Source organism: Sphaerodactylus townsendi, linkage group LG07, assembly GCF_021028975.2.
Source record: "Sphaerodactylus townsendi isolate TG3544 linkage group LG07, MPM_Stown_v2.3, whole genome shotgun sequence".
In the NCBI taxonomy this organism is placed as follows: domain Eukaryota; kingdom Metazoa; phylum Chordata; class Lepidosauria; order Squamata; family Sphaerodactylidae; genus Sphaerodactylus; species Sphaerodactylus townsendi.
In genome coordinates this window covers 63230407-63243079 of record NC_059431.1, presented here as the reverse complement: position 1 = coordinate 63243079, position 12673 = coordinate 63230407, and the positions used below count along the sequence as shown (strand labels likewise).

Here is a 12673-nt window from a genome sequence, read left to right as displayed (position 1 = left end):
CCTGAAAGCAAAGCATCCTTCCATGGTAGAGGTAGCTCTTTCCCCCTGAAGACTACTGTATTCTGTCTAAATAATTTACCTGCTTGCCTTTCTATTGAAAATTAGGACCAAAGCCAGGTAAAAACCAGTAATAAAATGTGGGGGGGGGGGGGACTAGAACTGCCTTTTTGTGTTGGAGAAGAGACATTATTGTTAAAGCAATCAAAAAATCCATCAGTGTTTGCTATGGAACAAATGGGCATCATGTGGGGGATCACTTGGCTACACAGCAATGGTTAATTGCTGTTGACAATTCTTGTCTAGATGAACCATTAGTCTGACACAAGCAGCTTCAAGCAAAGGGAAGAAATGCTTTGCGCTGTTGACTAAGCAACCGATGTTAGTGTTGATATTCTGATACACATAGAAAAAGTTTTAAAGTAAATCATACAATATATTTCAAAATCTCAAAGGCAAAATAATAAGGAAATCAGTATCTGATTTCTGAATAATACTATGAATCTATACCAATGGAAGTCACCTGGGCTGTTCAGAACACTGTTTCCAAATGTGACACTGTTGCAATGTTCCAGGAAATTGGACCAGGCCACTGCCCAGTAGGGCATGTGGTTAACTCATGATTTCTGCTTTAAAACAGTCACTGTTTGGGGGACTGCTAGTTTTCCTGAGTTCTAGGCCTCACACTTGGGATGGAAATAAAAAGCCAATTCTCATCAACAACTCCTCACCCTTATCTGCAGCTTCGAGCTATGGTAATATATATAATATTAATAATTGTATTTTATTGTATAATATTGTATGCATGAATTTGGTGGGGTAGTGAACAAGGCATCCCATAATCACATGGCTCTTTTGGCTGATGGTAATTACAAAAGTGGGTCTTCATGAACCATGGAGTAAAGCCCTCTGATCTATATACCAATTGTTTACCATGGCACTATTTCCACTCCCAAACCCAAATTTTAAACCTGCTTGCAAGCTGCCATTTAAATGGCCACAATTAGCCTGACAATCATTATAAAAAGTTCCTCTTCAAATGAGAAAATTTTCCCAACAGAATACATGATCATTATAATGCAGACAGTACAAAAGAGCAGTAATTCCTAAGGTATGCAAATGTAAATAAATTAAATTTACCAGTGTAAATCAAATAATCAAAAGTTCTTCTGAGATCATCTACCTACGCAAGACAGGCTGCTGACTGTATTATTTATTACTTCACTCTTGTCTCCTCCCAATTTGCTGGGTAATTTTGTCCGGTGTCAGCAACAAATGATATTGTCACTGCTTATTTTACCTCTGCTGAGCATGCCTCCTTCCGATCAGATATATGTGAAAAATAGGGAAGCAGGAAATCAGAGAAGTTGTCTGAGGATAGACAGTTCTCTTTCATGCTTTAAAAAACTAATCCATTTTGTATATAAGAAAGAAAAATGCATCCTATTTTAATTTCTTAAAAGGCATATCTTGGTTGTCAGAATTAAAATAATTTTCATTAACATTAAGAGACATTTCTGGGGTAATAATTAGTATTAAATATCAATTTTGAAGACAAAAGCAATCTAACATGACTTTGTTAAAAATAAAAATCTCTCTGTGTGTGTTACATGAAATGTACACATGTTAGAAGACTGTTAGTCATTGGAATGTTTTCTGCAATAGTCATTATATAACTGCAATAATATAACAAGAATTTATGTGGTTACTGCTGGCTCAGTTACTTAAAACATTCAATAAGTCTATATTTTTAGAAATAAATTTGAATCACAAGATGATTCTGCTTGAAGACTACAAATCTTTGGTACACGCCATCAAATAATGATTAAAACCGTGTAGTCATAAAGTAAATCTTTTCTATTTTAACCAAAAGGTAATATCGCCACTTTAACCAAACCCAATTCTTCAATTTTTCAGATTTTATTGAAAGCAATAAAATAGCCAGCTACAAAGATATACTGGGAGATTAAGTAGAAGATGTTCATTTGCTTGGATTAGTTCCAATGAAATGAAAGGGAATTTGTTTAAAGATGAAAACGTTTGTGGGAAGATTTTTGTATGCAGCTACTTACTCCTGGAAGAGACCACTGAATCAGGTTAACAAACATAGCTGCTTCTTTTTTTGCACTGTCATTTTTACTTTTTTGCCACATGTGGTCTAAAGAGCCCCAGTAGGAAACACCTTTCATTTATTAATATAGACCAGTGTTTCCCAACCTTTTTGGGGTCAGGGTACCCTTGACCTCACTCTTCATATCTCACGGTACCCTTGCCGCCACCCTCCACCCTCCCCTCCCATTGCCCCTGCTTGCCACACACCCCACCTTCCCCTCCCAGGGTGAAGGGAAGCACTGGGGGGTGGCTGCTGACCTTGTGGCAGGCCCTGCCCCATGGACCAGCTCCATGTCCTTGCTGGTGCCGGTGGGAGACACCACAAAAATGAGGGGGGGCGGTAGTGTTGCCGCGGTACCCCTGGGACATGCTCACGGCACCCCAGGGTACCATGGTTGAGAATGGCTGATATAGACTGAAGCATATCTAGATTTGTCAAAGCATTACTTAACAATTCATAACCAGCCCTTAAACCATACAGTTCCTCAGTGTTAGGAAATATAAATTGAGGTTAACTTATTTCTTTGCAATATGGAAATTTCAAAAATTCCAGTCTTACAGTAGTTTTTTTCCAAAGATACAGTTTCCTTTACAATATCACCCATTTAGAGAACATATGGTCATATTGGAAGTATCTGTGTATAAATACACTTGCTTAGATTGAGTATGCTTTATAGTCTAATTATTATTCTAATTATTCTAATTCTAATTATTATCCATTTACCATACCAATAAATGTAATGGTGATGTGGTGGGACCTTTAGCAGAGATTTTTTCCCACAGGCCTCTCCTAACATAATGGACAGTGGTTCCAGCAATGTTGAATGCTCCAGAATGTTCTATCTTCCAGTCACTATTAATAGACTGTTTGCTGGCATCTCGAAGAGCTGTAGATATATTGGAAAACAGTAAAAAAAGATTTTGTCATTTTTCACATTTCCTTGTCCTTATTCCCATTAGAATAATTTTGTTCATGTTGGTGAAGTCACCAATCTAAGTTATAAAGCTACTTATGATTAAGAAGCATAATAAACTTCAGCAACCACACTTTTTACCCACTTGCCATTTGGGGTGAATGACTAAAGTCTCATGTTTCAATGTTAACAGAATTCTTAGCACATTCAAGACAGACTTTTAGTAAAATGGTGAAGGTTAGGGGAATATGTCATATATATCAGTTCATACTTTATTACATAATTCACGTGACACAGGATATGGATTTGTGTGCTGATGTGTGGAGGCTTGCTTACCAATGGCCACAGACTCAGCTTTCATTGGAATAAACTTTGGCCGCAGCCCATTTTATTAAAACCAACATAGGAAGCTGGGTGAACATAAGGGACACATCCTTGCCGCTGGGCAGCAAGCGTGCTGAACCCAGCACCGTCCCCAATCCTTATCGGGGAATTGGGACAGGAAGTTATTAGGTGCCACTTGAGCGCGTACCCATTCCGTGCCAGGGTAGCAGGCTCACCAGCAAAGCCTCCACAGCTTGCGTTATTGAGCCCGTCCCACCCCCAGACCTCTTATTGAGGCCCCTAGCCATGAGGAGGTCTGGCATGCAAGCTCAGCTGCACCAAAAAGGATGTGCTCCTTTGCCCAAAACTGTCGCTGAGCTGATAGCAACCAGCTCCTGCCACAGCTTCCTAAGCCCTTAGCCACTGCAATAATGCATGCTGTGGGGAGAGCCAAAGCAAAGACTACTGCCTCCCATTAACTAAAATAGGAGTTGTTCCTTTTAAAAGTTAAAAGCTTCATTTTACCCTATGACAAACCTTTCCAGAGCTCTAGGGAAGCTGTTTCTTAATGTAGAGGCATCACATTTTTAACAAATTTGCAAGTGCTACTCCTCATGAGAACCCCCAAGTTTGATGAAGGCTGGGTCAAGAAGTTCAATTTTATGGACCCCCAAATGGAATAAAACTGGATGCCTATAAAATTTGAACCCTTGAGTCAAACTTAATGATACTCAAGTGTTCTCATAAGGCACCTGCTGCTACACTGAAAATGTGGTGCCTGTACTTCAAACAACAGCCTTCCCTCACAGAGCTCTGCAAAGATAATGGAATTGAAAAAAAGTCCAACCCTGCCCCAACATCAGCTTTTTTCCCAGTTTTGCCTTTTTTTAGCTCCATTAAAATGGTGTCTCCTTTTTATGGCCAAATAAATGTTGACTTTGGCTTTTTTAAAAAATGGCATATCCAACTATGCACCTTTAGTTACACTGAAGCTAGAACTGAAATAAGTCTCACTCTATGCAACTCTTAAACATATAGCAGTCTATACCTAACAACCTAAAACCCCTAGCTCACTATGAGGAGCTCTCCACACTTCCCTTGCTTATCAGGTTATTTTCTTGGCATTAGCCTCTCTTTTCTACATTTTCCCACTTTTCCCTTGAGCCTTCTTTAATCACTTGCCTTCCATCAGTTTCCTGATTCACAGTCTACTACTCACTCAAAATTCTTTCTTTCACCACCTGGACTCTGGATTCTCTATTCATCTTTACTAATTCATGAAATCTGATTTTGCTTTTTTTCCAGAGAGGCTGAATTATAGAGATGCTGGCATCTTTGTTTCTTGAAATATTCAATCACAGCTCTGCTAACTGGTGTTAGAAGCATTTCTCTACACAGGTGCAATACAGCACAGATCAGAAAAATTCACAGAGAACATGGCTAACAACAGCTATTGCTATTAGCTTATGTTCACTGTATATCTCATAGAATTAGATGCTTGGGCATAAGTAACAGGAAATATTTATCTGGGGACTGAGAAGACTCATTATTTGACTTGTCATCTTTCTTGGAACCTAGGTGGCCATTGTTTGAAATACAGTGTTTTGCTAGTTGGAAGTTGGTCAGATTTAGCAAGGAAGCTTTTATAAGAACAGGAAGAAAAAAGAACTTTTAACAGTCTAATCCAGGTGGGTCAGTAGAATGGTGGCTGGAGATGGCACAACCATGCTGCCTTCAAATAGGCAATGGGTGGTGTGGGCACTGGGGGAGAAGAAGAAACTCCTTTGTCTCCCAGCAAAGCCCATAATTGAAAATGACTTACGCCATCATCTGTGCTGCTGAAGGGGGCGTTCCTGGGGGAAAAGTTCTTTGGAAGCAAACTAAAGTCAGCTCTCCCCAGGAACACTCCCAAAATGTTATCCTCCATGCTGGCATGGGCATTTGCAGCTGCAACCAGCGGCCACAGGGGATAGTTCATGGGTTTGGGTCTTGTGGCAGCTGGCCACTGAGGCAATTCCCTCAGGGCTGGCATCCATGCCACTTTGCACATCACTGGTGGCATAGACACTAGCACAATCCTTCTGCTGCTTAAACCTTCTCCTATGGATTGCAGAGTTTGTCTTGTCCCACAGCCATTTAAAGCTAACAAACTATGATTGAATTAAAATGACCTGTTCTCCATCATCTTTGTTTTCAGACCAGTATTGTTTATTGAAATTTGGCCTTATAAAGTACCTGTGAGAGCTGTATTTCTCAATGTGCCTAATCATACTTGAGATACTCTTGTTTCATGTATTAAATATTAATGTTATTTCCTTCAAGTTTTTAAACAAGGGCTTTGCAAACAGCCACTAACTACTTTGCCAAATATATACTTTGGCCAATCTTTCCCTTCCTGGGTGCTATCAATTCCCATAAGTATTTAATGAGGTCAAGGAACAAATATTACTGATATAATACATTCTTCCATTTTTTCCCCTGTAATGTACATTTTGAATGCCTTAGCCCTTTAATCAGATATGTGAAGTCAAATAAGCCTGAAGTCATCTTCTGGACAAGACTGCCCTGAACATTCTTTCTCACTGAAATTCCATGCTTGGCATCAGTGATGTGAAAGGCCTCACTCTCTCAATCCCTGCCCAAATCTCTTCATAAAGTTGTATGTTAATGTGAGTCATTTTTGGCAGTCATGTTCACTCCCAACTATACTTGCAATGTTTTGTTATGTTTCTATGGAAAACAATGGCAATAGCACCATAAACTGGCAATAATATAATTGAATTATCCAGCCATCATGCATGCCACTAAAGCACAGTACAATGAATGTAAATAGTGCAAAATATTCTTACTGAAATCATCACAATAGGCAATGGTTCTAAGAAGTATTTTTATGTTGTGCTATCCTAGTATTGGAAATTGTTCTATTTAAAAGTTTAATGAAAATGATAATCCTCTATCTAATGTGCAGATATAATGAGAACAATCATGGGACTATAGGGGAAAAAACAACAGAATACTTGTTTGATAGATACTATATTTTGTACTGCCTTGGATTTCTAACCAGTTTATCAAGAGCATATTTCAGAAGACATGCTATCAGTACAAGAGATCATACTGTTAACATGAAGAAACACAAGGAAAACTAGATCTAGTAGTATGCCAGACTACAAACCTGACATTTCAAAGGGCACAACAGCCCCTTCTACAGTAGGCACCTTCATACTTCCAGATCACATTTATGATGCATTTATTTAGAAATGTGTACCACACCCTTTTAACCTAGACAGATTCCTGAGGTAGCTCCTAACATAGTAATAAATTAATTAAATTGCAGAATAAAGAGTTTAAACACCAAAATAAAATAATAATAGGGCCTATCATAAAACTTCATGTAAGTGTAGATCAGATCATAGAAGCTAAGCAGGGTCAGACCTGGGTAGTACATGAATGGGAGACACCAACTAAATCTGTGGTTGTTACACCTAAGCAGGCAATGGCAAACCACCTCTGAACATCTCTAGTCTTGAAAACCCTGTGAAGTCTGCTGTGGACAGCAGCTAAGAACATATCAAACATGTACATGAACATGGTACATCATGTAAACAGCATTACAAGTAGTATAAGCAAAATCAGTTAAAAGCTTGAGAAGAAGGAACGTTTTCATTGAAACCTAACATCACTCAGACTGATTGCCCTGGGAAAATCTGCAGGGAATGAGTTCTGAAATGAAGACAGTGCCCTCTCCTTCACTAATGCCCATCTACTTCAGAAGATGCATGGGATGGAGAAGGCTAAGTCTGCCTCTTTTTCCAGTAACTGACAATCCCCTTTGTGCACTGGTTGTCTACTATTGACATAAAGCCAGAAATGATCAATCAGGGCCTTCAGAACATTTGGAGGGAGGAGGCAGAGGGAAGAACAGAGGAGAAAATACCATTGAAGGAGGATTGAGTTATACAGGGTTCCAACATTCTTTAAGCAAGGTAAGAATCTAGTCCTGTTTCCAGTCACCGGATGTCTCCAGTCACCAGATGTCTCCAGTCACGGGATGCCTTCAAGCAGAGGTTGAACTGCCATCTCATAGTCATACTCTAGCTTTTGATTTCCTTCACTGAATGGTAATCTTACTATATACTGAATAGCATGTTACTAACATGAACTAGAAAAAGCAAGGGCTACTGGGAAGTGTAGTCCTCAACCATCTGGGTGGGCCCAGCTTCTGACTCCTCCCAAAGGGGCAAGGATTGCTGCTGCAAAGAATGCTGCTGCCTTTGTGCAGACACTTTCCAAAGAGGAGGGGGTGACATTGCAAAAGTGGCTGCATGAAGCCAACGGGCACTCTGCTGGCTCTCCCCGCTTTGCAAAGCCAGGATCCCATTTTGCAAATGGGGGGTGGGGTACCTAGGTATATGGGGAGAACTTTCCCCATTTTCATAGGTACTCTATGGCTTTGCAAATGGATGTGAGTGTGTGCCTATGGAGATGGAGAGAACTCTCCCCATCTTCTATACAGGCACTCTGCTGCCCTCACCCTCTTCGTAAGGATCCAGCTTTAAAAACAACAATCTTCCAGAGCCCATTGCATTTTTTCTCTCAACAGGCTTTACTACTAGTTGCCTATAATTTTCCTTCCAACTCTATAATTCTATGAACCTTGCAAAAATATGCTTGATGCTTCTCCCTTGTGACCAGGCAAACTCCCTTTTGAGTAAGAAAGAAAGGATTAAAGTACTGTAATCTGATACTAATAACAATCTAATGTATTCTGTTTCCAAGTTTGCCTGGATATCTAGCAAAATCAGGAAGGCCTGACAGAGTGCCACTGGCACAGCCAGCTAATTTCTGTTCACCAATCATTATTAGCCGGACACACTACTTATTAGTCAGAACTTATGTCTTCAATCTTCCGATGCCTATCATATGCATTTTCTATCTGTTTTTACCTATATTTTTTGTAATTTCTGCAATTTTATGATTTTAATTTTTTGTACTTTGCTGGTCAATGACTGTAAATAAAACTGATACTGATAGAACTCTATAACTGTTCAAATAACACAGAAGCTTCACTTTCCCAGCCAAATGTAACTGAGGAAGCTCAAACAATTACTTCCCTGAAACTACAGAGAAGATATCTGATTTAATATATAATTGAAATTGTTACTTTTGTTTAATTATATTAAGAATAATAAATGTTCAGCTTTCATTTTTGTATCATCTATGTATGTCAATTATGGTCAAAACATTACTTACCTAAGTAGCTATGAGCTGGTTTTTCTTCCACAACTTTGATTCTTCTTGCTCCTGCAGGTATTACCAAAGCTTCCACATAACCTAATTACAAAGTAAAACATGAAGAACATAACCAAAAACCCCTGGCACTCACTTTAAAAAATATATAATTTCCATGTGTACTTCTTCGTTAGATCTTGAACACACTTGCCCTGCTTTAGGTCTCTGTTACCTGAATTCATGTTTGGATTTTAAGGCTAAAATCACCTGGTCACTGTCATGTGACAATTTTCTGCCCATGCTAAATTTCTACTGCATAACTATCATTTCTTTGTTTCAATATTTTTCTTGTAGTAAATTTTACAGGAAAACTGGGTAAGTTTGCAGAGTTAGCGCAAATAAGGAGCAGAGACAGTTGCTGTTTACAACAAAAGATTTACTAGACTATACTAGCTTACTACCTGGCTAGCTACATTAGCTAGCTACCACTAGCTATCACATGGTGTATAACTACAACTATACACACATGCACACAGACTCACATACTAACACAGTAAGCAGTAAAACGAAGGAGGCAAAGTTATTTATACAACCTTTGTCCTACGTGGCCCTGGCATACAAGCCATGCCAGACTTCTCTGGCCAATGCTAGATTAATTGACTGGTCATACACCTCTAACCTAATTAACTAATTAGCATGCACAGCATTATCTCTTTCATGAATGAATTGTGTGGCTGGCACTTGCCAAATACCAACACTTCTCTATTGCTAATTATCCACTCACACACAAACACTAGTTAGTCTAAATTCCAAGCAGAGAACAAGGTACAACATGATATTAAACTGAATCAGACAGTTATCTCATACCAAGTTCAATTTCTAAGGAAGGACAAGATAGTTTAACTGTAATATTTTACATATGCTTTCTCCCTCAACTATTTAATTTTAGATTAGATTTTTGCTTTAGGACTAATTTCTTTAAGGAATTATCTATATTAATATTCTGAAGGAGAAATAGTCACCAAAATCTGTACAATCAATATTTAGCTATATAATTATTTCTTACGAGAATTCAAATTCATTATGTTATAATTCAAGGTATAGAATAATACATGTCTAATAATCTCTTCTTCTTTTCTGTTTATTTAATGTTCAATTTTGGTGAGATGGTAATCCAGATTAATATTTCTGTTCATGCACTTCAAATGGATACATTTTGGTATTATATATCCAAAAGTAAACAGTGGCATTTTCTAAATACTAGTTCCCATTTTTTCCTAATCATGCTCTTCTCAACAATAGTTTCACACTTGTTTAAAAATAAGTTAAAAATAAATTTAAAAAATCATGCTCTTCTCAACAATAAGTTTCACACTTGTTAAAGCTGTTAGTGTCTGGTCAAAATTATCCAGTGAGCATCGACAGCAAGATCGGGGTTTACACCTGGACCTCACAGACCTACTCTGAAACTAGAACTGCTACAACACTTTGGCTTTCATAGGGTGGCTACTGTTGAACAGTAGCAAGCAGTCAGATTTAGTCGATGTTACTCCTCTGTTTTTGTCATTTTGGCTCATTCCACACATGCGGAATAATGCACTTTCAAACTGCTTTCAGTGCTCTTTGAAGCTGTGCGGAATGGCAAAATCCACTTGCAAACAGTTGTGAAAGTGGTTTGAAAATGCATTATTTTGCGTGTGCGGAAGGGGCCTTTCTCTCCCCAACCCCTATTATCCTTTCTTTCTTCCCCATTGCTCTCTTTTTCTTTCTCCCCATTGCCATCAGTTGGATCCTCTCTGATGATAACCCTTTCCATGGTCATCTTTCCCTTCCCCATTCCCCATTCCAATATACACACAATAGGCAAGTATTCTTGACTGTCTTTTCTTTTCTTTGGGGAAGTTTAAATGCCTTGGTTGGGTCAGCTCCATACATTTCTGCCTCCCTGCCAGCCCCCCACATATTTTGGCTATGTTGGCCCCAGGTGAAATGGGGCAAGCCATACGACCTCCAGTTGCAGTGTGAGAAGCCACACTGGGCATGCTAGTGATGAGGAAGCTTCCCTCCCTCCCTCTCTCTCACAGGCTCACACAAACTGCTACAGGCAGGCACGCCAAGGCTTCCCCCTCCCCACCAGTCACTCACCCAGACAGATTCAGGCCTCTCTTCTTCCCATTCTCTCTGTCTCTCAATGGCTCACTGGGACTTCCCTCTGTCTCTCAATGGCTCAATGGCTCACCAAGGCCCTCCTGCTGGGAACTGCCAAGATTGCTACTGGGCCCACTGAGGTTCTTGGGCTGCACCACTGCTGGCAGCCTGAGATAAATGTGCATTTTGTGCAAGTCCAGAGAATGCTTTTATTTTGTGGGGATTTAAATCCCTTGTTTATTTTATTTTTTACTTTTCAGATTTTTCCACAAACAGAGGGAGTACCCCAAGTTTGAAGAAATGTCTGTTTGGCATTGGTGGCACAGTTGGGAGATGATGATAGATACACACACTATTCAGAAGCATTAATTGGTTAAGAAAAAGTAGTTTACCTGTTCCTCGAGTATGATTAAAATCTCCTTTAATAACTCTGCATGATTTCCCATCTCCATTGCAAACACCACAATGATCTTCCCATGCTAAAGATCCTAATATGCCATCACATCCAAACTTCTGAGATAAAAAAGAGTAAAAACATTTTACAAAAGCTGAACTATGTCCTTTAGTGCACATCACAATTAAGCAACACTTATATTACCTTTAATTGTTCCAGGAAATATGCCAATAAACACTGGTCATAGGAAAGTATAATGATCTAAGGAGTAAACTCATCTAAAATTTGCTAGTAGTCACCAGTGCAAATTTTAGTATACAGAATAGGGAAGCCATTTTCCTTTACTCTCCTTTCCTATGTGGGGAAATATGTATATCTAGTAAATAATAACCTTCATGGACAAAATTCGGCTGAAAACCAGTCAGACAACACCGGATAGACAGGATGCTAGCAGGGAACATCAGTGTTCTGGAAAATATTGTTTTGCTGTTGATAAATGGAGTGACCATTGCCATATCAAATGTAGAGAAGAGGATATGGTTGCTCGTGGGGTCTCATCTATTTGTTAAGCAGAGCTGTGAACTTTCCAATCTGCATTTAGTGAGCATACTCTTATTTAAACAGATCTGACTTTGCTATAGTCAGTGGTGGATTCAGCAGGTTCGCACCACTTCGGCAGAACCGGTTGTTAAAATGGTGCTTGTAAACAACCAGTTGTTAAATTATTTTAATCCCACCACCGGAATCGATTGTTAAATTGTTTCAATTCTACCACCGGCTATAGTGTTCATGTTTCTGTAACTTTAACTATAGCCTGTTCTGCATCACCTATGCTGTTTACCAATCTGTTTTAACTCATCCCCCTCTCCACAATTCCAGCTCAAACAAACACAGCTTTTTTGAAAATAAAATGTTTGAGCTGAAAGTTGATCATTTGACAGATAAGCATAGCACACCTGATGGCATATTAGGCTCTGAATTCTCTCTCTTGTTCAGTTCCCCCTACCCCCTGCCCCATCTGCTTTGTTGATGGAGACTAATGGGAGGTACAATGAGGCAGCTGTAAGAAGGAAATTTTTTTGAAATATCTCCCTCCTTTTCCCACTGATCCCCCAGTCCATTCTGGGAACTGTAGTGCTTATAATATATGTCAGGCTTTCTGGAAATTACTATTCCTAGAACAAATGGAGTGGACAGAGACTGCAAGTAATTTTCCTTCTTTAAGCTTTCTGATTTCACCACCCCACATCACCAGAACAGGCAAATTGTGTAAGATAGGATATGAAATTCTTGTTTGGCTCAGGCCTCTTCTGCAAATGCAGAATAATGCACTTTCAATCCATTTCAATGAACTTTGCAGGTGGATTTTACTGTACAAAATAGCAAGATCTACTTGCAAACAATTGTAAAAGTGAATTGAAAGTGCATTATTCTGCATGTGCAGAAAGGGCGTCAGATATACCATCAAAAGTGAGATTTACTTCATTCTGAAGGACTTTCCAAGCTGCTGGTACTCTGAAATGAACTTCATCTGCTTCTCTATTTTTAATCTTTA

At 39.1% G+C, this 12673-nt stretch overlaps 1 protein-coding gene across 2 annotated transcripts in view; it reads right to left on the bottom strand.

Moving 5' to 3' along the window:
• The window catches only part of ADAMTS19 (ADAM metallopeptidase with thrombospondin type 1 motif 19), a 109905-nt gene that overhangs the window by 23581 nt on the left and 73651 nt on the right, over positions 1–12673 (bottom strand). For both annotated transcript variants that reach the window (XM_048503409.1, XM_048503410.1), the window contains exons 15-17: positions 11117–11237; positions 8598–8678; positions 2839–2996 (exon numbers count right to left, since the gene is read on the bottom strand). In XM_048503409.1, coding sequence (XP_048359366.1) covers positions 2839–2996; positions 8598–8678; positions 11117–11237 — 360 coding nt within the window. The remainder of the gene's footprint in view (positions 1–2838; positions 2997–8597; positions 8679–11116; positions 11238–12673) is intronic.